We start from the raw sequence: 27,926 nt of genomic DNA, 5'->3' as shown, positions 1-27,926 counted from the left end.
GTGTGAATTAGGGAGGTGCAAAAATAAAAAAATCGCCTTACGCCGGGCTCCGGTTGAATCGACCTGAACCTGTTTCGGCACCACGGAAACCACAGAACGACCCGGTCCGGATTGTCCTGCCGCTGAGCCGTGTCCCCTCCCTTGGAAGCCACAGTCTCCCAAGTCAGAAGGTTGGGAGACTTGGAATTGTCTGCTCTGGATGTCAGCGTTTCTCCAGGGCATCCAGCGGCATCCTTTCACCCGGTCCTTTAAAGTGGAGATTGAATCCGGGATCTTCTGCAAGCCGAGTGGGCGATCTCCCGCAGAGAGGCTCGCCTTCCCAAATCGTGTTGGATGTGACAAGGCCTATATTGTTCACAGAAACCCCCAAAGAGGCTTGATATTGAGAACTACGTTGGGTAGCTTGAGGCAAGTCTGATTGGCGATGGGTCTCTGGGGGGTCTCAGGAGGAGGTTTTTCCATACCACCAACTCCCTGGTCCTTTAAACTGGAGGCTCCAGGGGTTGAACCCGGGACCTTCTGCGTGCCAGGGAGATGCTGTACCACTGAGAGCTCTCCACAGCTCTCCAGGGTCTCAGGCAGAGGTCTTCCCCATCACCTCTCGTCAGGTCCTTTTTAACTGGAGATGCCGGGGATTGAACTTGGGACCTTCTGCATGCCAAGCAGAGGCTCTGCCACTGAGCCAGGGTCTCAGGCCAAGGTCTTCCCCATCACCTCCTGCTTGGTCCTTTTAACTGGAGATGCCTGGCATTGAACCTGGGACCTTCTGCCTGCCAAGCAGAGGCTCTGCCACTGAGCCAGGGTCTCAGGCCAAGGTCTTTCCCATCCCCTCCTGCCTGGTCCTTCTAACTGGAGATGCCGGGGATTGAACCTGGCACCTTCTACAGGCCAAGCAGAGGCTCTGCCACTGAGCCAGGGTCTCAGGCCAAGGTCTTCCCCATCACCTCCTGCCTGGTCCTTTTAACTGGAGATGCCAGGGATTGAACTTGGGACCTTCTGCCTGCCAAGCAGAGGCTCTGCCACTGAGCCAGGGTCTCAGGTCAAGGTCTTCCCCATCACCTCCTGCTTGGTCCTTTTAACTGGAGATGCCGGGGATTGAACTTGGGACCTTCTGCCTGCCAAGCAGAGGCTCTGCCACTGAGCCAGGGTCTCAGGGCAAGGTCTTTCCCATCCCCTCCTGCCTGGTCCTTCTAACTGGAGATGCCGGGGATTGAACCTGGCACCTTCTACAGGCCAAGCAGAGGCTCTGCCACTGAGCCACATCCCCTATCCGTGGCTCTCAATAGTCTCAGGCAGAGGTCTTTCCCATCACCTCCCACCTAGTGCTTTTAAAATGGAGATGCCTGGGATTGAACCAGGGACCTTCTGCATTCCCAGTGGATGTTCTACCTTTCAGTCACCTCCTCTGCCCACCTTATACGTTGGAAGGCCCCCGTGCGTCTTCGGCCTTGTGAATGAAGTGCAGATCCCCGTTCTCCCATGTTGTCACCAGGGTTAAAAATCCCTCCCTCCTCCCTCCCTCCCTCCCCCTGCCTGTGGAGAGAAGGGACAGGCTTTATATGCCTGTTACGCCAGTGACTGAGTAGGGCCATACGGTCCCCCTCTGCCTTGCCTCCTTTTCAGACCCCAAAGCCGCCCGGCCCAGCTTGAGCTGCCAGCCTTGCTTGATCTTCCTTTAATGTTCGGGACGGCTGCGCTGAAGTCTCCTGCCTGGGAGCTTGCCGCGCGCAGAGCAGGGGGCAGGGACGGATCGGATCAAAAGACACGGATCTGGCGCCCCACGCGTCTTTTAAAAATGCATGAAAATAGGAGCCGTGGCAGATTTTGGGGGGTGTGTGTGTGAGGCCCCTTGGTGCTGCTACCCGTAAGGGCGATCCGGAGCCCGGTCGCTCTGCTCGTCCTTCCCCCCCCTGCCCGAGCTTCGGGGAGAGGGAGCTGTTAGAGATTTTAATTGCCAGCGGTGGGGGGTTCGAATTTGGCTATTGTGTTTGATCCGAGCACCGTATCGATCGCCCTTGAGCTACGGCAGAGCTAGATATTGGCTGGGTTTTGGGCTGCTGGGCGCTTTTTTTTTTCTTTTTGGAAGAGCCACGGCATGTTTAGCAGCCGGATCACAGCGAGGAAAACACTCTTCCAGCTGGGAAGGGGGGGGGACAGGGGAGGGGAGCGTAAAACGAACCATTCCCCCCCCCTCTCCACCCTGCGGCTTTCCCTTCTGCTGCGCAAGAAGGGTCTCTTGACCTGACGGGAGCGTTGCCTGTTTTTTCCCCAGGCAGCGTCTCCCTCCAGCAGCTGGGGCCAAACATTAAAATAAGGAGGCGGGAGGATGGAAAGCCGATTGGCAAAACATTGCCGGAATGGAACACATCAGAATATGCAGCGTGTCGGTCTGGGGGGCGTCGGACGAGCCTTTCCGTGTACGGATAATGATGCGGCGCATCGACGGACGGGCTCATGCGCGCGCTCTCTGCCCCCCGCTGGTGAGCATCTTGAGAGATGCAGTGCTCAATAATGATGTGCAGCCTGGGAGCTTTGAGCTCTGGCCGATAGCTATTTCTGAGCACGGGGGCCGGGTCTTTGAGACCGTTGTTGGGCAACTGAGGGAGGGAGAACCTGTGGGGCACTACTTTTCGTAACTGGTCTGCACAGAGACCCACACGTATGCGAGGAAGCCTTCGACCAGATCGGGCTATGTGTCTGTCAAGGACTCTTAGGTCAGGGTCTTTTCAGTAACAAGCAATGTCTGATAAGTGCTTCCGAATTGCATCGACTCTCTGAATCGATGATCTCTGGAACACCCAGGGATTGTTCTGGTCTTGTAAACAGCGGGCCGCAGCTCCCTTGTCCATCTCCTGTTGGGTTCCTTGCTCAGGCCTTGCAAACTGAGAGCTGTAATTTCCTTAACTGAGTCAATCTATGTCCTGTTGGGTCCCTTGTCCAATGGTGGACCTGGAGAGGGAGGGGAGGGCGTGTCCACTGCTTCCCAACCACATTCTGGACGATCGCACCTCTTCCAGGGTTGCTCGAAGCCTGAGGAACGTTTCAGGGCTTCCTCAACAATAAGAAAGACTCGTCCCAGCCCCTCTTGGGATGGCATTCCCTGCTAGGCCAGCGAGATCTTTTCCCATGGACTGCCGCAGTTGGGCGGAGCCTTGACGTGCCGTTGAGGTTTCCGCCCCCCTGGGTGAGCTCTTCTTAGCTGCGTTTGGGTGTAGGCACTTCATCGGCACGTTGACTTATTGCTACCTGCTCAAAGTCTCCGGGCTTCAGCCGTCCTCGTGACTAGAAAGGCTTAAAAAAACACACACACAAATTCCGACGTCATTTGCTTTTGTTCACTCCCACTGAGTGAACTGCGTTTTAAGTTGCCCCTCTGAGGGATAGTCCCCCTCCCCACTTCTTTTCAGCCACGCTGACCTGGCCGGTCTCGTTCCAGAACAGCAACTTAGCAACGTCAACCTGGCAACCACAACCTGGCGCATGAAAGGCAAGGAGACAAACAGCATAAGAGACAGGTTGCAGGGCAGAAGAGGAGGAGGAGGAGGTTAGAAGCCTGCTATGATCAGGGGAAGCATCAATGTGGGCGCATGAATGGGAAACGAGCACAGAAAATCCCAGGGAGGATCATTCATGAGTAGCTTCAAGGGAGAAGACATCTTGTTGGCTTTGGTTCCCCTCCCGGCCAGACCTTGCCTCAGTACTTCATTTCTGCTCTTGATCTCGAAAAGTCACTTTGGATCCAAGTTCTTGGATCGACAGAAGGTTCCTTCTTGGCTACGGGTGTGTCTGTCGGTAAGAAACCAAACAACATTAAAGAAGTGCGGAGGCTGAGCAAACAACTACTGAAAAGCCAGGAAACGCAGAGCGGGAAATTAACTCTGTCGCCGCTTGATTGTTTGCTCTTGACCAAGGGCTTCTTTATCCAGAGACCTTGGTCACGTGGTTGGTGGAAGAACTGGAAAGGAGTCCACGCTTTGAGATCTGTCCATTGTACCGATTCATGGTGTCCTTTCAGAGGCCCTCGGTACATTTCCCCCTGACCTGATCTCCTCGCTGTTATGAACCGAAGCTACTTTGTCGGAGGACCAGAAAAAAATTGAGATCACCTTTCTAGAAAAAGATCAGAGTTCTTTATTAGGTCCAAAAGGGTACCTTTGGAAATATCACGGTAGGGGAAAAAATATTTCTGAGAAGATCGTTGAATCTGAGGTGAAAGCAGGATCTGTGGGAGTGCCGTTTGGCAGATCCTGGAACTGGGTGCTCTGCTGCTCCTTTTGAACATAAGAACATGACAGAAGCCATGTCAGATCAAGTCAGTGGCCTACCAAGCACCAAGAAGTCAGAGCATCACTGCCCCAAGAACATAATCGAAGCCCTGTTGAATCATGCCAATGGCCCATCCAGCCCTACATTAGGTACCATCAGGAGGCCCACTGGCTGGGCCAGAATTCCAGAAGTCCTCCTGCTTCTGGACCTCCTGATGGCCCCTGGGTTTTGGCCACTTTGTGACTTAGAGTGTTGGACTGGATGGAATATTGGCGTGATCCAGCATGGCTTCTCATATGCTCTTATGTCTGGGGCAGTAATGCTCTTTCTTTTTGGGACTTTGGGAGCTTCTGAAGTTGTGGTCCTACTGGTGGACCTTCTGACGGCACCTGGGATTTGACCATTGTGTGACACAAAGCATTTGACTGGATGGGCCATTGGCCTGATCCAACATGGCTTCTCTTTTGTCTGGGGTACTGATGCTCTGTATTCAAGATCTTGAGGGGGCAAGGGTGGGAGGGCTTCTGGAGTTCTGGCCCTGCTGGTGGACCTCCTGGGGACACCTAGGTCTTGGCCACTGTGTGACACAGAGTGTTGGGCTGGATGGGCCATTGAAATGATCCCACATGGTTTCTCTTATGTTCTTCTGGATGGAGCAGTGATGCTCTGTATTCCTTTTCCTTGGGGGGGTCACAGTGGGTGAGCTTCTGGAGTTCTGGCCCCACTGATGAACCTCCAGATGGCGCCATTGTGTGACAGAGTATTGGACTGGATGGGCCACTGGTCTGACCCAACATGGCTTTTCTTGCATTCCTAAGAGCCCATGACTGGCTTCGTATTCTAGACTCTGTGTGCTAGTGAAGTTTCTCCTGAGGGATCTATTATTTTGCCAGAACATCTTTCCAAAAAAAAAAGATTCACTGTTTTTTCCTCCTCTTTCTCCGGTAACCAGGTGTGACTCAGAACCTCTAAGAAATGCGTTTGATTGATTTCAGCGCTTCTCGCTAGTTGACTTTAGATCTTACATAAGGCAGCCTCTGGATTTTGAAGCAACGAATTATGAACAGAAGAGACGACAGTGCAAAAGAATCCCTTGCTGGATTGAGCTATTGTCTTTTTCTGTACAGGTTGTACGGGAAGAGCGAACAAAGTCTCCGAATTGAAACAGACGGCCGTCTCTCCGTTATCTTGCATCTCTCCCTTCCGGCAGCCAGCGTGATATTGTGGCTTCCAATCTGGCGAGCCGGGTTCGATTTCCCGCTCCCCCACATGCAGCCAGCTGGGGGGACTTTGGGCCAGTCACAGTCCTGTTAGAGCAGTTCACATCAGAGCTCTCTCGGCCCCCGCCCGCCTGGCAGGGTGTCTCTTGTGGGGAGAGGAAGGGAAGGCAGTTGTAGGCCGTTTTCTGACTATTTCGGGCAGTGAAATATGGGATATAAATCCAACTCTTCTTCTTCATCATCATCTTCTTTATAGATCTAAGGCATTTTGGGGTGGGGAGTAGTCACAGTGGTGGATAATGCATATATCTGAGTCCATTTGTATCAAGAGGTTGTGCAGATAAATAGGTGATGTATTATGGAACCAGCAGGGGGAAACGGAAGCTGCTGGATTTCATTATTTTTAAACATTTATTAAATTTCTATGCCTCTTTTCCCCAAGGGCTCAAAGCAGTGTACAACGCTACATTCAGTTAAAACACAATCATACGATTCAGTTAGCCAGCCTTTCTCAACCAGGGTTTCTTGACGGCCGTGGAAAGGTTCCCTAAAATTGCTTAAACATTTATTGGGTGATATGACCATGTCACCCCCCCCTTCCTAAAATGGCCAATGATAGGCCTGGAGGGGGTGCGATCACACTCGGGAGAATGTTCCCCCAGAACGGGGCCAGGGCAGAGAAGGCCCTGGCTCTGGTTGAGGCCGGCTTTTATTCGGGGGGGGGGTCTGGACGAATCCCAGAAGCCAGGTTTTAATGGAGCCTAAAATGCTGCTCGGGACAAGGATTGTGCCACATTCGGTGCCGGGTTGTCATCCATCCCGTCGATACCAGAATTCGCATCCACAGCATCGCCGATGGAATGCTCGCTCCGATCAGCTTTGTGAGTGAATCAAATGCAACGGCAGAGATTACTCGGGGGCGTCTGAAAATCCCCCTCTTCCGGAAGGAGGTTACCCAGATAAGATATCGCAGATGAGCTCAAAGAAAAGTAGATAAAATGAGCAAGGAGAGAGACAGAGAGAGACAGAGAGACTCTTCTATGCAAGCCGGGCTGGAAAATCAGGTCGTCCACCATATTATAGCGTTGATTCTCTGCAAGATTGTCGCATTTCCTGCCAAAGTCCAGGACACAAAGGAAAAGAAAGGGCAGTTTTGGGGAGAGTAAAGACCCAAAGGAGCTTACCAAATGCTTTCCCTTCTCCTCTCATGTGCTGATTTGCTTCCCCCCCACAATCGAAACCATCATTCAAAAATTGTACTAAAAACATTGCCTGGAATTCAAATAGTACATTAAATATATATATATATATATTTCGACTTTCGAAGTTAATAGCAGCCCGCTATTTTGTCCCCACAATTAGCCTAACGCTCAAGTCCCTCGACAATTTTCAATATTTTAAAATTTGACATGCTTTTAAAGTATTAACGATATTTGACCGGTTAATGGATCAAATCTCCCATACCCCCACCCCCGCCTGATTGAATGGCCAAGCCGTCGATAAATCACATGTAGGAACAATGAGGTTTTTGAACATTAAGAGCTGCAGGAAAACACACGGGGGGTGATCCGTATAAAAACCCAGAGGCGTCACTAATACAATATTGGGTAGTTCAATCCCGTATTTTACGACAATTCTCCTGCTTTGTGAAGTCTTTTTAAAGCATGGCTTTGTGCCAATGCTTGTCCACTGATTCAAGAGTAAACCTGTTGACCCTTCAGAGTCAATATTGTCTCCTCAGGCGCTCTCCAGGGTCTCAGGCGGAGGTCTTTCCCATCCCCTCCTGCCTGGTCTTTTTAACTGGAGATGCTTGGGATTGAACCTGGGACCTTCTGTGTGCCAAGCAGATACTCTACCACTGTGCCCCATCACCTCCTGCCTGGTCTTTTTAATTGGAGATGCTGGGGAATGAACCTGAGACCGTCTGCATGCCAAGCAGAGGCTCTGACTCTGAGCCACTGAGGTCTTTCCCATCCCCTCCTGCCTGGTCCTTTCAACTGGAGATGCCAGGGATTGAACCGGGGACCTTCTGCACGCCAAGCAGGGCCTCTCCCACTGAGCCACGCCCCCTCCCATTGTGGTTAAAGAGTAACAAACTCTAATTTGGAAAATTGGGTTTGATTCCCCGCTCCTCTACATGCAGCCAGCTGGAGGTCCTTGGGGCAGTCTTAGGGCTGTTCCTGCAGAGCAGTTCTCCCAAAGCTCTCTCCGCCCCATCTACCTTGCAGGGTGCCTCTTGTGGGGAAAGGGGTTTGCAAACCGCTTGGGGACTGAAAAGAGGGGAAGGAAAAAGCAGCTCTTCTTCGTACGGCCAGAAAACGGGGTCGGATTCAGCATGGGAAGATCATGGAAGTTCTCTCTGTGTGCGACGAATCTTGTGTTCGTCAGCTCTGTAGGCATCTGCCAACCTTGCCCAATGGGTCTCTAAGTATTGAGTCTTAAATGTATCCGAGAAACTCACACAGGCTTAGCCTTGCAGGCACCATGTTGGCGAGCCCCGCCTACCTCATTGCTCTCTGCCAATTAGGGCCAATTCGTTCAAATTGCATGCAGACGACGCTTTCCCTACCTGATTGGCCCTCCCTCAGTGTGTGTCACCAACAGGGAGAGAACACTCTTCCAATGAGGACCCCAGTGTGGGATTCGAGCAAGAATCGAGCCAGTCTGTAGGGCACCCGCATAGTGCCCTACAGTGCATAGTGCCCTACAATGTCAATAGACATTGAGCGAACCCTTTGGGGTGGGGTGAGTTTGGGAGACCTCCTTCTTTTCCGGTCTGCATTCCCCCCCGAAACGTATGATCCCCCTTCATCCTAAGCCGTAAAAGATGGGCAGCGGTAGCCAAAACCTCACCTCCGAGGAAAACATATTGAACCAGGCAGGAACTGCCGTACCGCAATGACCCTCCGAGGTTAGCCCAGGTGCGGATCGTCCCTGTTTCAAATGCTGCGTGGAGTCTTAGAAGGATACTCCCCGTTGTTGCTGGTGGCTTGATTGATAGGTAATTGTGAGCTCCTGGCGTTTATTCCCCTCTCTGCCTTCCTCTCCGGCCTCAGGGATAACAAGATGGAGGCTATGGCGCAAATTCTCAAGGCTTCCGCAACTAAACCGAGAGAGAGAGAGAGAGAGACTGTGCCTAATGAGGTTCTGGACTGAGGGCAGCAGGAGTTTCTTGGGGCCCCATTAAAGAGCCGCTTGCTGTTCCATGTGCTGAAAGAAATCCGCCTCGGTACAGAGCCCGGGAGTGTTTGGGAGGAAAGATTAAGGAGCGCACTTGCCAGACCTTTGAAGCCAACTTTTGGATGGGAAATTGCTGTCGTTCCGAAATCTCTTTCCCCCTGTCCCTGTTCTGCTCCATAAGAACTCTGCTGTGTTGTTTCCCTGTCTTGGCAGAAGTCGTCGACGGATCCGTCCCATCTCCCCATTTCCCAGTTGTCAGTCTCTAGGTGGGGCCGGGAGATCTCCCGGAATTACAGTTTATTTTATCTCTTTATTTATTGAATTTATATACCGCTGAGCCCAGTTGAAATTGGGACAACAGAGGTCAGATCCCCCAGAGAAAAGGGCTGCTTTGGAGGGCGGCATTGTACCCTGCTGGAGGTCCCTTTGCTCCCAAACTCTGCCCCACAGGTTCCGCTCCCCCCCCAAAATCTCTTAACTATTTTCCCACCTGGAGCTGGAAACCTTAATTCAGTTCCGTTCTCATCACCTACCTTCTTGGCTTTTTGCATTGCTGGGAAGAGGAGGTTGGCCCAGCCGACATGCAATGACACGCCGACATCACTTCCCACGTGACCCGGAAGTGACATCATAATGTTGAGGCTGTCAGGGCGACACTCTGGTGTTTGGGCAAAAACTTTATGGTAAATGTGACTTCTACAGTAGAGCTTTTGGCCAGATTCCAGAGCGGGACTCCAACATCACTTCTGGGTCACGTACGTGCCATTGTAGGCCAGTTGGATTTCCGCAAAGTTCACGGCATCCCGACAAGAGAGCCATTTTCTTTTTCTCCGTCCCCAAAAATGCGGGGAGCAGCGTCCCCTGCCTCTTGGGCTCTTTGCGGATTCCCTCCCTCTTGCCGAGATGTTCTCTCAGCCTGCACGGCAAATCATTAATGGGAAAGAAGGGAGGTCGCTTCCGCCAGATTGTACCGCAGAAATGCAAGCCGCTCTCATCACAATTATCCCCGTCCGTGCTTTTGTGTGTCCCTCCGTCACTTTGGGAGCAGGGAGAGGGGGGGACGGCGTCGCCGATCTCTGCCTAGCGCACAAAGGGGAAGTGACAGCGCTTAAAGTGTTGTTTTGTTACTTCTTCGACTCGCACGGTAATGCTGAAGGCACAGAGCACCCAACGCTGAGCTTCAAGCGACTTTCCCGCTTTGTCGGGGGAAACGGGCCTCTGCCTTCGCTTATCGCCTCTTAACATCTTGGTTGACAAAGCCCAGGGAGGGATCGGAGAGGGAGCCGGTGGCTGGGAAGGGAAGAATGGATATCTTTGCTGGGCTCCTTTTAACATAAACCCAGACAGCGAGAAAGGGAGAGTGGGACTCTAGACTAGGGCTGTCCCCCGTGGGTTTTGAGAAAGCGGACAAGGCTGGGTGGGAATTTAGTCCAAGGGTGCCTCTGATTGGCCCCTGGAGAATCGATTGGTGGTGCAGTTCTTTTTTTTTTTTTTAAGGTCACTTTGGTAGCAGCTACAAGGATCTTTGAGGTGTGACCGAAGGTCCTTGGCGGCGGCCATTTTGTGGCTAGCTCCGCCACTTGCAGAAGCCATTTTGTGGCCGCTTCCAGCCCCGCTGTATCAAAATTCCGAAGGTTGGGAACCCCCGTTTTCAACTGGCGACAACTTGAGACACAATGTTGTCGAATCAACAGGAAGAGGGTCGTCAAACCGGCTGTGCTCTATCACTCACAGCCTACGTGTTGCTCTTGAACATGATTTTGGGGTCACTGTGGGTGGGCAGGCAGTTGTGAGTTCTTGCATAGTGCAGGGGGTTGGACAAGATGACCCTGGAGGTCCCTTCCAACTCTATGGTGCTATGTTCACAGGAAGATGTCCAGCGTCCCTCAGCTTGAACTATTTGGCTGAGTAACCAAAAAGGGGTAGAAAAGCTTGGAACAAAGAAACCGGAAGTAAAAAATAACTCATGCATATCATGCAAATGTAAAAAGTATATTCTATATAATTTAAGACTACATTTGGATGTGCTAAAATATTTAAAAGCCCCAGTCCTGTGGTTCAGCATATAAATATCTAATCACTAAACATTATAAAGTTGAAGTTACATGCAGACAACTAACTCCCTACCTGATTGGCCTTCCCTGGGGGTGTGTTGCCAACAGGGAGAGAGAGCAGTTTGCCAATTAGGGCCAAGTAGTTCAAATTGCACTCTGCCAATGAGGGCCAATCAGTTCAAATTGCATTCAGGCAGCTCACCTGATTAGCCTTCCCTGGGAGTGTGCAGCCAGTTAAGAGAGAGCACTTTGCCAACGAGGGCCAATCAGTTCAGATTGCACTCTGTCAATGAGCGCTAATCAGTTCAAATTGCTCTCTGCCAATTAGGGCCAATTAGTTCAAATTGCATGCAGACCATGCTTTCCCTAATTGATTGGTCCTCCCTCAATGTGTCTCACCAATAGGGAGAGTCATAGGGAGAGTCTCACCAATAGGGAGAGTCTTCCAATGAGGACCAGTCATAGGGCTTATTTGTCCTCCTCCTCCTCCTAACTCTTCTTCTTCTTCTTGCTGGGTGGAAGAGGTGTTGGCTTATCTGAAAGGCCCTGCTGCTGGTAAGTTGCTCCAGTCTCAGCCTCTTCACACCCTCCATCTCCCCAAGGCAGCTCCTTCCTTTGTCTCTTGCGTTGGGCTCAGGTTTCAGTTTTCTGCTTGAAGGAAGCACAGGTAAGTTGAAAGGAAGGCAGAGATAATCAGAATTTCAATATCGGAATGCCAAGAGACAGACAGAATGTAATGAATATCTTAACTCTGTCAAGTGAGTCAAGAGTTCCTTCCTTTTCTATCATCTTGTGCTCGTGGTTTTATAGTTTTGGGGTTTTAATGGGGTACCACTACGCAATCCGCCTTGAGTCCAAGGAAGAAGGCAGGCTGTAAATGGAATGAATAAATAAATAAATATGCAAGAACCAATACCAAATGCATTTCAGCCCATGGCTTTCCTCAGTGGTATAATTCAAGGGGGAAAAGGAGGAAAAATAGATGATTTCAGGTCCATTCCGTTTATGTCTTTGTTAAATTAATTGAGTGTGTTTAATTTAATGGAATATGTTGGCGCTGTGTGCATGGTTATTTTTTACTTATTCTTTCTTCCCACTTTTTCTTTTTCTTAAAGAACTCGAGTCTTATGTTTTTGTTTTTGTTTTAAGTTTCTCAAAAGGCTTGCTGCGACTGACCGGCACATCTTTCGACGCACGCCGGGGAGCGCACCGCCGTTGCGTTATTAGCTTTTATCTGGCGCATCGTTGTGTGTGTGTGTTTTTTATAAGGAGCGTAATGAAATTTTCCTGGAGCCAGTCGTTGCTGTGTGAAATGAGTGCTCCGCCCGAGCATTCGTTAATTGAAGGGGAAAATAATTGCAAGGCGTCGGATGTGTCAGGAGAAGGGCCAGGTACTTTGCCACGGGTGCTGTGGCACTTGGGGGGCATGCGTGGCTCATCAACAGGAGGCTGGTGGCTCTCCCAAGCTCTCTCCCCCAATGAGACACTTGCTCCATATTTTGGGAATGACGCCGTTCCCCATAGCTCCGTAGCAAAGTATCTGCTGGACAGGTGGAAGGTCCTGGATTCAATCCCCTGCGTCTCCAGTTAAAGGGCCCAGGTTCCCCTGGAATTACAGCTCTTTTTCAGACTGCAGTGGAGGAAATGGATGCTTCAAATCAGGGTCTTTCTTGTCACCGGCTGCCTGGTGGTTTTAGTTTGAGATGCCGGGGCTGAAGCTTGGACCTTCTCCAGATGTCCCGCCACTGACCTTAAATGAAGCTACCATCTATTGAGTCGGACCACTGGTCTCTCAAGAACAGTCTTGCCTCTCTCCTGAGTCTCAGGTTGAGGTCTTTCACTCCACCTCCTGCCTGGTCCTTTCAATTAGAGATGCCGGGGCTTGAACTTGAGACCTCCTGCGTGCAAAGCTTGACGCTCTTCCACTCATCCACAGCCCCTCCCTGAGAGAGAGAGAGAAATTTCTGCTATGACCCTGGAGAGCTTCTATCAGGCAGAGTAAACTGTTTTGAGACCATCGGATCCAGATTAGCATTCCGACCTGGGGTGGCCTTTGAGTGCCACGTGACCACCGTAACTTATTGGATGATTCTTGCTTTCCTTTGCTTCAGTTATCCTGAATTTCCCGGCCCGCTCTGGGTCGTTTTGAAAAATGTTGCTGCCTTTCTTCGATATTACTAAACCTTGTATATTGAATTTTTAATACGAACGCGGTAACAGCGGAGAGTTTGTTCCCTCGGAGCGGAGGCAGAGCATAAATGCCAGACACTTGACTCGATGGGGTGATCTCGTTTTAGAGCAGTGGGCAAGATGAAGACCTTCTTGGTGCACCTTTGGGGGTAGCAATTTGCATTTGCTCTGATGGAACCAGGCAGGTGGTCCTTCACATTTTCAGATCACTCCCATGTATTTGCCAGCTAGTTTACAGTCCAGCCGCACCATAGAGACGAACAAGCTTTTGGTAGTCAGAGCTTCCTTCATCGGATAGAAGACTAAACCACACCTTGCATCCGACACGGGGGCTTTGGAATCTCAAAAGTTCATATGCCCCAAATGGTTGTTGGTTTCTAAGATGCCGCAGGACTCTGGACCCTCTGAATTTATTTGTCAATACCCAAAAGCTTGATCTGTTTAGCCTGGAGAGGAGACGACTGAGAGGGGATCTGACAACCATCTTCAAGTATTTAAAAGGCTGCCCTATAGAGATAGAAGCAGGGTTGTTCTCTCTTGCCCTGGAGGGATCGATGAAATTAATGCAAAAGAAATTCTGTCTAAACCTCCGGAAGAAGTTCCTGACAGTTAGAGCTGTTCCTCAGTAGAACAGGCTTCCGCAGGAGGCAGTGGGTTCTCCATCTATGGAGATTTTTAAGCAGAGGCTGATTCTGTGAAGGCTCAAGGGGGTGGCAGGTGACAGTGGATGAGCGAGAGGGTTGTGAGTGTCCTGCATAGCACAGGGGGTTAGACTAGATGATCCAGGAGGTCCCTTCCAACTCTGATTCTATGAAAAGCCTCTTTGACAACAATTGGGGTTAAGATTCCCCTGTTTGAATCTCAAAGTGAAAAAGCAACTGAGAATTGTTTGCCTAGCCCATAATCCAACTATTATTATTTAGTCTTTTATCCCTGCTGCTCCCGGAGCCAGCTCGTGGTGGATTACACCAACCCATTGAAAAACCCCCATAAAACCCCATTAAAAATTAAAACAGGACATAAAATTATAACATGAGGCAGAAACATGGCAGTATCAAACAACTCTCCGTTCCCCTCCCCATGAACATTCCAAAAAAAGGGGTGTGTGTGGCACAGCCAATCAAATTTCCACCATATTTATATTTTTTATTTATATTTATATACCGCCCTCCCTGAAGGCTCGGGGCGCTTTACAGGAAACAGGGAAAAGATACAGATAACATATGGTAACAACAGGTGATAACAGCCAGAACATTATAACAACAATAGCCTTAACATGATAACAATAATAACAATTAGGGATTGAATGTTGGGGACCTCTTATAATATGAAGAAGAAGAGTTGGTTCTTAGATGCCGCTTTTCTCTACCCAAAGGAGTCTCACAGTGGCTTCCATTCGCCTTCCCTTTCCTCTCCCCACAACAGACACCCTGTGAGGTGGGTGAGGCTGAGAGAGCCTTGAGATTACCGAAGAAGAAGAAGAAGAGTTGGTTCTTATATGCCACTTTTCCCTACCCGAAGGAGGCTCAAAGCGGCTTCCAATTGCCTTCCCTTTCCTCTCCCCACAACAGACACCCTGTGAGAGGGGAGGCTGAAAGAGACCTGATATTACCGAAGAAGAAGAAGGGTTGGTTCTTATATGCCGCTTTTCCCTACCCGAAGGAGGCTCAAAGCGGCTTACAGTCGCCTTCCCTTTCCTCTCCCTATTGGATCTCCCTTTCCTACGTGTTCGCTCAAAGAAATCCAGTAATGTCTGGACATTTTTGCGTCTCTTGTTTTGGCCAAGGTTCAGCCCAGCATTGAACGGCTGTCCCAAGCTTTGCTTTCTCGCTGAGACGATGGAGTCAAGGCAGTTCACGGCCATTAGCGAGGCCGTGCGTGGCAGACAACTGAACACTGGGAAGCTGGGAGGGTCAATTAATTTGACAGACTTCAATGATATTTTCCTCTCCCTCAAAACGAGGGCCGAGATTTGTTACGGCGCCGGCAGCTTGGGAGCCGAGAGCCACGGAGAAGAGCGCAAATCCCTTCTCGCTCTGCCGATCACCGCCTTCTGCGGGGCGGGGCTCGTGGCTGGTCAAGGAAGGACCTCTGTGCTAGAACACTTTCTTTGGGAAAGGAATTGCAATTCAAAATGGCCTGCCAAGGTCGTCGTGGCCTTGCATCAATCTAGAGGTTGGCCCCACGTAGAGCAATTGCTTGGTTGACCGTGTCTCGACGATGGACGTCGTCACACAAAAAACGGGCACATCGGCAGGGCAACCAAAGGGATCGCGGGTTTGGAACTCTGGACCATTGTGGGAAAGCCGAGATGGGGTCCTAGGAAGATCTCCGGCGGTCCCAGCCATGCCTGGATTGACGGTCTTCTTTGACCTTCCGTGGCACTCTGTCCAACTCCGTTCCCTTCTTCTCCTCAACGTGCTCCCACTGTCTGCTCCGTCCGTCCTTCCCTCGTTGGTCGTTTTGGGGTGCTCCGGTGGGCTGTGACTTAAGCCCACCCTGGCATCCTTGGGGCTGAAATTGTAGCCTGGCCTGAGACGAAACAGCCCCTCCAGGGACCGAGGGGGGCGACGCCACGTCCCACGTGGTTTGCCCTCGAGCCTTCCGCCCTCCTCTTCGAAAACCCTGCAGAGGCTCACGGGGAACGATCCAGCGAGGGGGCCACAAAGAAACGCTTACTCATGCCCCCCTTCGGTTGTAAGACAGCTCTTGTCGCTGTCTCCGGTGAGTAAGACGGCAGACGCTCAGTCCCGGCTCCTCTCCTCAAGCGAGCCTTCCCCCACAGTCTTTCAAACGGATGCGCCTGTCAAAAGAAACAAGCGGTTTTGATTTCTCGCTGGCACCCGGTGAATCCCGAGGTCCTTCCCTGCCCTGCCCACCTGCGTCGTGAGTCGCAGGAGAGGGGGCTCCGATGGGCACTCACGGCCTCTTACTCCCTTACTGTTTTGGGTACTATTCTGGGGGAGGTAATGGTGGCGGAGGGGCGGGGAGGTGAATAAAAGGTGGACGTCCGCACCACGGCATTGTGCATTTTCAAAAGGCTCCGGCTCGGTGGGCGCTGATTGTCAGGGAGTGTCGCAACCCCCGTGGCGGAAGCTTTTGAAAACAATAATACAGCTGAATTCCCCGGGGGAAGTAGGCGTTCGTTGGCCTGGAGACACGCAGGAGTGACCCCTGTTCTCCTACCAGCCCTTACAATCTCCATTACGCCATTTAAACTGGGGGGAGAGGGGGGAGGAACATTTATTGTTCTTGCAATAAAAATATCCCCAAGGACAGCACAGATTGCGGGAGGAGGGGCTCTTGCACGCCCAGGGAATTGCCGATCGCCACTTTGGGATCGGGAAGGCAAATTTCTTCCAGGTCAGACTGGCCTGGTTTGGGGCAGGGGGAGGGCATCATCTGGGTATGGAATTTGGGGTCGCTGGGGGTGGGCAGGTCATTGTAAATTTCCTGCATTCTGCAGGGGGTTGGACTAGAGGACCCCAGAGGTCCCCTCCACCAATCCTGTGATTTGGCACAGTTTAACCATTGGTGAATATGATGGGCCAAGATAGTTTGGGCCGGTGTATCTTGTCTTGACAGGCACGAAGGCCAAACTAGCATGACAGAGTGGTGAAGAATGGCGGGCTCTAATCCGGAGAACAGGGTGTGATTCCGCACTCCTCCACATGGGGCGTGCTGGACAGTCTTGGTCCTGTCTCAGTTCTCTCAGGACTCTCTCAGCCCCACCTGCCTCTCAAGATGAAGCGTTGAGTGGGAAAAGAAAGGAAGGTGATCGTAGGGCGCTTTGAGGTTCCTTAAGGTGGAGCAAAGTGGGGTGCAAAAGCCAGTTCATTATCCCATCACTTCCTCCCTGGGAGCAGCTGTCATGAAACAGATTTATATATGCATGCTTGTTATGTGTGTATATCTTCTTACATATGTATTTTTGGTCTTTGTAGAGCAGCAGTGGGCCTTACCCTTGGTCCTCCTGATGACCCCTGTGGGACACAGAGACAGCAATGTAGTGATTGGGCCCACTACCCAATTCCATCAGGGGTCCCCCATCCTTTTGAGCCTGCAGGAGTCGGAGCCCTCCACAAAATGGCAGAGAGCAAGGGCATTATCTGCTCTAATCCAGACCCCTCACCCTCCCAGGATGCATTTGTGTTTTTGGCCGCTCCTGCAGAACCGGCTCTGTTCCGGCCAGATGGCCTTGGCAGTCCATTGGATGGTGCTTCGGAGAATCCACCAATGTCCCTCCTGCTCGATTCTGCTAAGGCACAACATACTCTGAGTCTTCTGCATTCCTCCAACGCTGCCATGACTCCGTTTTGACCACACAGGTTCCCTCCACTGAAGGGGACAGATGAAAGGCCAGCTTCTGGGACTGAAATTTTGAAGCAACTTCTGTTTTTAGCCCGAGCTGGGGTCGATACTGTACTTCCTCCCCGGGGTCTGTCGCTTCTGGTGCCCCCACTCTCTGCTTTCCCCCGGGGAAAGACTTTTAGGTTTCGTTTGGCATTCCCTCGCTGTCCATCTTTTCTTGTTTATATGATTTGGGTTGCTATTTTCAGTTGTTATATTTCTATCTCGAAGGAAGGAAGGAAGGAAGGAAGGAAGGAAGGAAGGAAGGAAGGAAGGAAGGAAGGAAGGAAGGAAGGAAGGAAGGAAGGAAGGAAGGAAGGAAGGAAGGAAAAGACTGAAAGAGGGGAAGGAAGGAAGGAAGGAAGGAAGGAAGGAAGGAAGGAAGGAAGGAAGGAAGGAAGGAAGGAAGGAAGGAAGGAAGGAAAAGACTGAAAGAGGGGAAGGAAGGAAGGAAGGAATTAACACAGGAGTGGTTGGGTGAGTGGCTAGATGGCTAGATGGAGGTTGATTTAATGTTTTGGCTGCTTGCTACCTTTGGGAGCCTGGTTTGGTTGGAAAGGCAGCATTAAAAAATGTTTTAGATAAAAATAATCCATAAATCCTTCTAAAAGGCCATTCTGGAGAGCCGATTGTGCGACTCTCTCAGCCTGAGAAATTTCCGAAGGAAGAGAGTGAAGAGGTGGCCTCAGGTACGCTGGGTTCCGGCCGCACATAAATTCACACAATCACCACGGCTGCCGATAACCCAGGGGCGCGAGATGCCGGCGATGGGCGATAACTCACTCAGGATAGTTAATTGTCTCTCTCCTGCTTCGGGCGATGGCAGCCAGAGTGGAGGAATTCACCCACCACGTCAGTCAGTGGCTTCCAACCTTCTCTCTGTTGCCCGCCACCCTCCAGGGCCCAAAACACGGCTGAGGATGCTGGGACTGATTCTGCGGTACCGGCTCAGTCCGAGGCGGGTGTTGTCCAGGTCTCGTTGGCCCCTGGAGCCAGGAGTATACCCCAAAATGCCTCCAATATTTCATTTTATTGATTCATTTTAGGTTTTTATGCCCCCACTTCCATGCCAGGACGGTTTACGTAAAATATCATGGGGCAATTACATAGAACCTTGCAGCAAATATAACAAATATAACAATCATAACATGCCAGCCAGAACAATATTAAAACAAGAACAATGACACAGCCTTGGGTTGGCCAGATTCTTGGGTCGTGGAGGGGGGTGTCTGGGGGGGGGGCAGCAGATGTTGTTTGGGTCGGTCAGACTCAAGCAGTTCCCTGGGGGAGGAGCTCCCTTTTGCAGGCCCCGCGAAATTTTGGGAGTTCGGACAGGGCCCTGATCTCTCCAGGGAAATGCCAGTCGCCACTTTGGAGTCAGAAGGCAAATTTCTTCCAGGGATTCTGGGTTTTTTCTTTTTTTTGGGGGGGGGGGTTGTATCATCTGGACATGGAATTGGGGTCACTGTGGGTGGGCAGGTAGTTGTGAATTTCCTGCATTCTGCAGGGGGTTGGACTAGATGACCCTGGAGGCCCCTTCCAACTCTATGATTCCATTGTCCAGTCCCCCGCCGGTAGCAGACGGGACCTGTCAGCCCTAATTTCACGGCTAGCCATGGGTCATTTCCTGGTTTTGTTGGTGCAAACGGATATGGTATCTGGATAGGGTTGCCAGCCTCCAGGGGGTGCCTGGAGATCTTGCGGAATCAGTTCTCCTGGAGAAGGGGGCTCCTTTGGAAGGTGAACCTTATAGCATTCTGCGCCACTGAGGTCTGTCCTCTCCCCAAAGCCTGCCTCCCTTGGGGGTCATCCCCAAATCTCCAGAAACTGACCAACCCAGAATTGGTCATGCTATAACCAAGTTAGTATAACTCCTAGCTTTGGGAGACCAAAATCTCCCGCCCGAAAGCCAAGGTGGTTCACTGCTCAAACAAAAGCACACAAAACAAGAGAATACAGAGGGATTTGGGGAGGTCATAAATCTTGCTTTTGTGCTCTACGCCTTCCCCACCCAGGTTTTCAATTTCCGTTCTGGCACGGGTGTCCTCCTCGCGGCCCGGCTTGGAGAAATGGCTTTTTCATTAGTTCCCCCAGAAGGCGGTCTATAGTTGTCTATCTCCCCTCGCTCCATCAATTCCCTTTATCTGTCGGGGCTGCGGCACGGGGTCAGAGGTCTCGGCAAAAAGCCATCGCGGCCCAGAGCCGGCTGGTCACTCTTCCGCTGCAAAGAGAATATTCCGGGCGAGGGGGGGAAGAAACCGAGTTGGGGACGGGTGGAGGTTATTGGAGGAAAAACAACCTCCTTCCTCTGAGACGGGTCCGTCAAAGCGTCTTTAGGAGAACTGGATCACAGGGGCCGCACGGCCGTCTGGTTGCGAAGCTAAAAAGCGCCTGCGTCTCCCATATTCTCCGGCCTCGTGGGCTGGTCGGTCTTGTTTGGCGTTTTTTTTAATGTTTCCGTCGTCTTAAACGGGAAGCCCCTAATTGCAGTGATTTTCTCGCTCCCTGGAAATGTGTTCTTTGAGCCAGGCTGAATGCTTTGGGGAGACGGAGCAGAAAGGAGGTGATTCGGGGAAGGGAGGGGAGGGGGTGGGCTTGGATGGTGATAAGTCTGCTCGGGAGACGGAATATTTTCAGCACAGGGACGGTTGTCTTCTCCTTCTGCACGGGTCGCACAATTTGTGACTGCCCTCTCCCAGAGTTGGCGACCTGCCGGAAAAAGGGGGTGGGCAAGGCAGAACCGGGCTTGACAAGTAAAATTGGGGATTGTTCTATCCCAGAGGGGGGATAGACATACTAATGGAGAATGAGTCTATCAGTGGCTCTCAGACATGGTGATGGAGGGGAGCCTCCCCATTCAGAGGCACTAAACCTCTGGATCCCAGAGCCAGGAGGGCACCTCAGGGGAAGGCCACGGCCTCTCTGCCCTGTTCTTGGCCCTCCAGGGGAACTGGTTGTCCACTGGGTGAGATGGGATGCAGGTCCAGATGGACCCTCCCTGGTCTGATGTTCGTATCAGGGGAAAGTCTCAGCCTCTCTGCCCTGTGGCTGGCTCTCCAGAGGAACGGTGTGAGATCCTGGACAACATGGACCACTGGTCTGATCCAGGAAGGCTCTTGTGAGGTTCTTCTCAGGGAAAGGCCTCAGCCTCTGTTTCCCTGCTGTTGGCCCTGCAGAGGAACTGGCTGGCCCCTGTGTGGGACGGGAGGCTGGACCAGATGGAACCTCACTGGTCTGACCCAGCAGGGCTCTTCTGATGAGGCTACAACGAAGTCTTCTTCGAGATATTGAAGTATTTTGCGCATGCTCAGAAAAGCCGAGACACGATTCGACAGCGCATGTCCCCTTTTTTATACACCAGCGTTTCCTTTTCTGACTTTTCCGGGAGATGCCGATCGCCCTTCGGAGAGGCAGCCCTGCCGTTTTTGCCGGCTCCGCAGCTCGGTAGCTGACATTTAGAAAAATCTGAGAATCTTAAAGCAAAAGGCAAAAACCAAAGGACTTTTCCTGTTAAAAGGTCAGGGCTGAGAGAGAGAGATTTCCAAAGGACGGCTTTAACATCGGTTTGTCGCTCCGTGACAAGATCTCCGCCTGCTTAGACGCGGGGAGATGAGGAAATTTCGGGCCAGACGGACCGGCGGAATGACCCGACGCAGAATAATTCCGCGAAGCACAGAGGAAGCGTCTGAGAGGGATCTGACGGCTTTGCCCTTTCGACTGGGGCGCGGGAGTCCCAGCAGTTTAAAGGTTTCGCAGAATAGTTTAGGAATTTTTTTTTTTTGAAAGCCCAATTAAAACCAGGAGGGAATCGTCTTAACAGGGGGGAGTCATCCTTTACCCTTCCCTGCCCACCAAAATGTCACAAACCAGACAGTATTTCAAGGATTCTGTCTTCTGAAAGCCAGCTTGGTGTAGTACTTAAAGAGTGGCAACCTCTAATCTGGAAAACTGGGTTCAATTCCCTGCTCCTCCACATGCAACCTGCTATAGGTACTCTTGGGCTGGTCGCAGTCCTGTTAGAGCTGTTCTTGCAGAGTAGTTCTCTTAGAGTTCTCTCTCTCTCTCTTGCTCTCAGTCCCACCCTCCTCACAGGGTGTTTGTTGTGGGGAGAAGAAAGGGAAGGCGACTAGAAGCCACGTTGAGGCCTGCTGGATGACCTTGGGACAGTCACAGATCTCTCAGAGCTCTCTCAGCCTTGCCTACCTCACAGGGTGTCTGTTGTGGCGAGAGGAAGGGAAGGCAATTGTAAACTGCTTTGAGACTCCTTTGGGCAGTAAAAAAAAAAGCAGGGTACCAAAATAAGCTGGTTTTCTACTTTCCTCCTGGGGGGAGCTATGTCCATCTGCAGTAAAAGAAGAGTTGGTTCTTATATGCCGCTTTTCTCTACCCAAAGGAGTCTCAAAGGGGCTTACATTCGCCTTCCCTTTCCTCTCCCCACAACAGACACCCTGTGAGGTACGTTGGGCTGAGAGAGCTCTGAGGGAACTGTCTTCTAGACTGCCCCTGCCTGCAGGCAGTCCATGGGCAGTTCATAACATATTTCCACACGTTACACCATAAAATCACAATTAAAACCATATAACGTTCTGCTTCTTCCCCACTGCAGCCCTCCCCCAAATGGTATCACCTTTCCTGAACTTCCAGCTGCAGGGGGGGAGGGAGGGAGGGAAGGAGGTTCATTCTCCACTGGCAAATGAACCTCCTCGATAATAGAAAAATAGCATCTCAGCCAAAGCGTATCTCCATGACATGCTAGCTTTCTCGGCACGGGGAGTTTGTTTGTTAAGCCATGTAAGGGGGGACCTGGCTAGCCCCAGCCCCTTGGCTGATCTCAGAAGCTAATTCATTTGTGATCTGACAGCCAGAAAAAGGGGGAATGTTAAAAAACATATCCCTCGCCTGCAATCTGAAACAGTAAGGACCAGACGAAACGATACAGCTTTTATTTGCGAATGTGTACAGCAGTTCTGAATTCATAGGCAGAGAACGAGGAGGAGGAACCAAGCGGGCAGATTTAGTCTCCCCCCTTCCCTCAGGCTGCCGTTTCCGTTCTTCTTGACTGCTCCCCAGTCTCTCTGTCTCTGGCAGCTACCCCGAGTGGAACAAAACCCCCTGCAAAATAAAATAAAAACAGCCACTTGTTTTGTCTTAAACAGGATCAAGTGCCAGAGCGCAGCTGGAGTCCCCAGTCCCTGCTCTCCCGAAGGAGTATCTGTGTAAAAATATGAAGCCCTGAATAATTTACCCATTTCCAGGTTTAAAGGGAAGATTTATGATGTTTTCCTTCCGTCTGGGAATTGCTTCCTTCTCTCTCTCTCTCTCTCTCTCTCTCTCTCAGAAAAGCCATTCGGCTCGTCTCCAAGGGCCACTGGGACCTTGGCCTATGCTGCAAAACTCAGATTCTTGCAACTTCGTTGCACACCTCTGTGGACAGACGTGGCTCCATGGCAGAGAGTGTGCTTTGAAAGTCCTGGGTCTGACCGGGGGCATCTCCCTCTCGAATGGCCACACTTAGAATCCAGGTCTGAGAAGAGGCATCCTCGTGAAGCTGTCTTATAGTCAACCGGAGGGCTCCGTGTCAGACCTCGGAAGCTAAGTGGGGTCAGCCCTGGTTAGGATTCGGATGGGAGGCTACAGGGAAGTCCAAGGTTACTGCGCAGAGGGAGACAAAGGCAGGCAATCTGTATCTCTTGCCTAGGCCTGATTTTGTCAGATCTCAAGAGCGAAGCATGGTCAACCGTGGTCACCGTGTGAGATGAGATGTTGGACTAGATGGACCAGTGCTCTGACCCAGCAGGGCTCTTCTGAGGTTCTTCTCAGCGGAAGGTCTTGGCCTCTTTGCCTTGTTGTTGGCCCTCCAGAGGAACTGGTTGGCCCCTGTGGGAGACGGGATGCTGGACTAGATGGACCCTCAGTGGTCTAATTCAGCAGGGCTCTTTTGAGGTTCTTATCAGGGGCTGTGGGCCTCTCTGCCCTGTTGTTGGCCCTCCAGAGGAACTGGTTGGCCACCGGGTAAGACAGGATGCTGGAATAGATGGACCTTCCCTGGTCCAATCCAGTAGGGCTCTTCTGAGGTCCTTCTTGGCCTTGGCCTTTATGTTGTTGGCCTTCCAAAGGAATTGTTTGTCCACTGAGTGAGATGGGAGACAGGATGCTGGACTAGATGGACCTTCACTGGTCCAATCCAGCAGGGCTCTTCGGATGTTCTTGCGCTATCCTGCTCCACACGTTCAACCGAGCATGAGCTCAGTCATCCCGGTTGACATCTCCTTTCTGGCTTGTTTGCCACAGCAGCACGTGAAGCCACGCCTTTGGATTTGAGAATGTCTGGGAGCCACTTAGAGCCCGAACGGCCATGGCGAACCATCAAATCGTCAAAGTGGGATTGAAAGGAAAGCGGGAGCCGGCGTGCGGCAACTGTCACTCTTCCGCGGAGACAGGCAGTCGAGATAAATCGTCGAGATAGTAGAGATATTGGTAAATTATATTCTCGAAGGCTGAGCGGAGTCTCCCCTCCTCTCCCCCTTTGCAATGTGACAACCCCCTTTCAAGCTTGTCTTACGGATGTTTTCAATATTCTCCCCCCACCGCTCGGTAATTCATTATTCATCTGAGGGCTTGCACCGGAGGGATATCGCTCGGAGATTTTTGGGAACGCGGGATCTTAATAATGGCCCAATTAAATCGGCTGTCGAACACCTGCACGGCAGCAGATAACGTTGCCTCGATTAGAATAAGATACGCCGGGAGGATTTCCATGGCGAGGGCGTTGGGAAAGCGCTGGCGTTCGGGGACAGTGCTGGCCGTCCTGAATTAATGGCTCTTTTCCTCTCCCTCCCTCCCTCCCTTTCTGTTCTTCCCTCCTGCAGGCCGTCAAACCCAACAGCCCCAAGATGCAGCTGATGGAGACGGAGTTCTCCAAGACGCTCGGCGAAATCATCGACCTCCATCTTCACCAGCAGAAGAGTTTCCCAGCATTCCTCAGTGCCCTCACCCTCGACCTCGTCAGCCGGCAGACTGTCGCTTAGCCTGGATTTGGCCACCTTCACTGTCCAGATGCCCGAAGGAACTCCGACGGAGAGGCCTGGCCCATCTTTCTGACTCCTGGGCTTTCTGGGGGAATGGATCCTATGTCTTGATTTTAGTAGACTTTTCTCGTTGTCCGGCCACCCCTTCCGGGAAGCCTTTCAGTCTAGGGGAGGGGGAAGTAGAAACATGGTGTCGGGGTGGAGGGTGGATGGGTTTTTTGTTTGTTCTTGGGAGGTCTGGACAGTTTTGCGCAGGCTGGATCCTGACCCTCTTGGGAGAGTGAAAATGCGTGTTTGAATGATCCCAAGTTTTCCGGGAGGGGTCCGACTGTCAGCAGACCTGTTTTATTAATCTGTGGAAGGCCTTGCTTCAGTTTTCCTGTTTGGAATTAAACCTTAGAAATATTGTCGCCCACAACCGAGTCCCCAAGTTGGCATTGGTTGATTCTTTTCTCTCTTCCGCCCCGGTCAGGTTGAGTTTTAAAGCAAACCAAGAATCCCCAGCTTGTTCCAGGATCCGAACCACGGAAAGCCGAATCGCTTCACTTTTTGATTCAGTTCCTGAATGGAGAAGATTCTGCCACAGCTGTCTGTCGGGCCATCAATTCGGGGGGAAAATTGGCTTTCCCTGAATTTTGCTTGAACCCCTATCCCAATATCAAAATGAGGATTTTGCGTTAAGCTGAATTGGGTTTGGGTCGATTTGACCTGAACCTGGAATAGCCCAAATCTTTTAAAAACATTTTTTTGCATATGCCTATTGTAGAGTGCTTTGCATCTCAGATAGTGAGAGTGTAGTGATGACCTCAGGAATAAAGAGTTTTGAAAGAGGGTGAGATAAAGTAACGCAGGTTAAGTCTATCGATAGCCATGGTGGCTAAAGGTAACCTCCATGTTCAGAGGCACTCTATCTCTGAATCCCTGAGCCAGGAGGCAACGTCAGGGGAAGGCCTCAACCTCTGTGACCTTTTTGTTGGCCCTACAGAGGAACTGGTTGGCCACTGTGGTAGACAAGATGCTGGACTTGATGGACTATTTATATAATCCATTAGGTAAAGGTATCCCCTGTGCAAGCACCGAGTCATGTCTGACCCTTGGGGTGACGCCCTCCAGCGTTTTCATGGCAGACTCAATACGGGGTGGTTTGCCAGTGCCTTCCCCAGTCATGACCGTTTACCCCCCAGCAGCAAGCTGGGTACTCATTTTACCGACCTCGGAAGGATGGAAGGCTGAGTCGACCTTGAGCCGGCTGCTGGGATCGAACTCCCAACCTCATGGGCAAAGCTTTCAGGTGGCTGCCTTACCACTCTGCGCCACAAGAGGCTCATATATAATCCATTAGGGCTCTATTTATATTCTATCAAGTCCCCATGTACTTGTGGCAACCCTAACCATGGTGTTTTTAAGGCATCGGAGAAGCAGAGGAGGTTTACCATTTCCTACCTCTGCATAGCAGCCCTGATCTTTCTTGGTGGTCTCCCACCAAGGGCCGAACCCGCTTAGCTCCCAAGCTCTGACAGATGCTGGCCTATCCAGGCTGCTAATGGCAGAGGAAACGGAGATGTGATTCACTACATACACACTCATGCAAAAACATCACACTTTCAGTTGTCATGGGGGGCAGATGTGGCACAACCTGTTTTCTTCCGAGGCCAGGTTGCAGCCTTCCCGCCACGAGCAACAAAGTTCGTTCTAACCCATGGGGACATTCGCTGTTGCAATCAAATCACCTGGGCTTGAGCATGATATCTGCTTTCGTGGATAAAAGGGAGAGGGAGGGAGCCGTTTCAGGTCCTGCAATCCAGTTCTCAACAAGTGGATGGGGAGCAATCACCGTGCGGAGGCCACGGCCACAAGACCTCGGCGCTAGGGAGCCAAAGTATCGGTTTGTTCGGCACGGTAGCCAACAAGTCAACGCTCCTTCTCCTCCCTCCTCCCTCCCTCCATCGGCGGCTGGGTGGGAAGATGGATTGCTCGGCGTTCTGCTGATGACACAGCTGCCAGAGCTGCGGCCGCCACTGGAAGACCGTTTTTCCGCACCCGCCTCCTCGCCAGAGAAATGGAAGCAATTAATAAATTTCCAACCCACCCGCTATCTTAGCAAAACAGAGGGTGGAGGGGAGGGAGGGTGGAGGGGAGGGAGGGAGGGGTGGCAAGTCGGCGCGGGGAGGGGGAGAGGAGCCGGCTCGGAAATTGACGGAGCGCCTCCTGCCCATCTGACGCTGGAGTCTCAAAAGTTAAACGGATGATAAATGGGAGACACGGAAACGACGAGGGGGGAGAGGATCGTTTTCAGCTCGGGAGGAGCCGTGAGGGATGGCTTGGCTCCCTCACGGATTTTAGTCCCGAGCTCCCTATCTATATATCTTTATCTAGATCGGTGGAGAGGCATCAGTCAGATCTTCGTTCGGGGCTTACTTAGTAGCATGACCGACAAACGCCAACTGGGAGTACAGTGATGAAGAAAACGAAAAGTCTCCTTCGCTCCAGTGGGCCATCATGAGCCCCGTTCCTTGAGTTACGCCCTCCTCTTTTGGTGGCCGCTTCACACTTTTGGGGGAAAGCGGAATGGGGGGCAGCTGACGGGTGCTATCGGAAGACGGTGAAATGTCCCCCAATCTCATTAGGTCTCCGAAGCTAAGCATGGTCAAGCCTGTTTAGTCCTTGGGTGGGTGTCCACTAGTAGGAAGGTCGAGGGCACACAGGCAGGCAATGGCAACCCCCCCCACACACACACACTCTTTGTCCCTTGCCTTGACCTGGATGGCCCAGGCTAGCCCGATCTTATCAGATCTCGGAAGGTAAGCCCGAGTTAGTACTTGGATGGGAAAGCTCCTAGGATGGGAATGGTTGCTATACAGAGGCAAGCGATGGCCAACCCCCTCTGAATGTTTTCTGCCTTGAAAGCCCTGCAGGAGCACCAAAACTTGGCTGCCGTTCAATGGCGAATGAAGACAGAAGACCGACACACACAGACCGGTCTGCAGCTAGCGGAGTAAAAAGAACAAGGAAGTCGTTCACGTAATGAAATCAGTGGGAAGAAGATAGGGGCCGGGTGGCATTTAGGACCATTGCACGGGTTTCCTTTTTCTTTAGTTTGTTCATTCATACCTTGCCCCTCTCCCCTAGACGGGACCCTGACATCAGTCTCCTCTCCTCCGTTTTGTCCTCACAATAACCCTGAGAGGTAGGGCAGGCCAAGGGACTGGCCGCGAGTCGCCCAGCTAGTTTCCGTGGCAGAGATGGGGATTTGAATCTGGGCTTCCCGAATATTCTTCCAACATGCTCGCTCACCACACCTGAGTCACCCAGCGATTTTTTAGGGCACGAATGGGGATTCGAACCTCGGCCTCCCAAATATTCGCCCAACACGCTTGACCACCGCACCCAAGTCACCCAGCAAGTTGTCATGGCCCGAGGGCGGATTGGAACCTGCGTCTCCCAGATCCGAGTCCAACACGCTTGACCGCCACCCCTCGGGACGGCTTGATCTCCGGTGACGTCAATCTCTTTTTGTAGCTCTTTCACCGCAACGAGCCTGAAACGTTTTTGAGAGCGACCCTCTGCTTGTACTTCTCGGTGCTTATCTTCCTCCTTCAGCCCCAGAACAGCTGAAAGGCAGCGGCGTATTCGACGTC

General features: G+C 51.6%; 1 protein-coding gene across 1 annotated transcript in view; it reads left to right on the top strand.

The window, feature by feature from the left end:
- MAD1L1 (mitotic arrest deficient 1 like 1) overlaps positions 1-24,936 on the top strand; it is a 239,000-nt gene extending 214,064 nt beyond the window's left edge. The window contains exon 9 of the mRNA XM_077316571.1: positions 24,130-24,936. Within this exon, the coding sequence (XP_077172686.1) occupies positions 24,130-24,288 (159 nt within the window). The 3' untranslated portion in view covers positions 24,289-24,936. The remainder of the gene's footprint in view (positions 1-24,129) is intronic.
- Positions 24,937-27,926: the final 2,990 nt, after the last annotated feature.

Source organism: Paroedura picta, chromosome 17, assembly GCF_049243985.1.
Source record: "Paroedura picta isolate Pp20150507F chromosome 17, Ppicta_v3.0, whole genome shotgun sequence".
NCBI lineage: Eukaryota > Metazoa > Chordata > Lepidosauria > Squamata > Gekkonidae > Paroedura > Paroedura picta.
The sequence above is the reverse complement of the archived record's forward strand: the minus strand, read 5'-3'. Positions and strand labels throughout refer to the sequence as shown.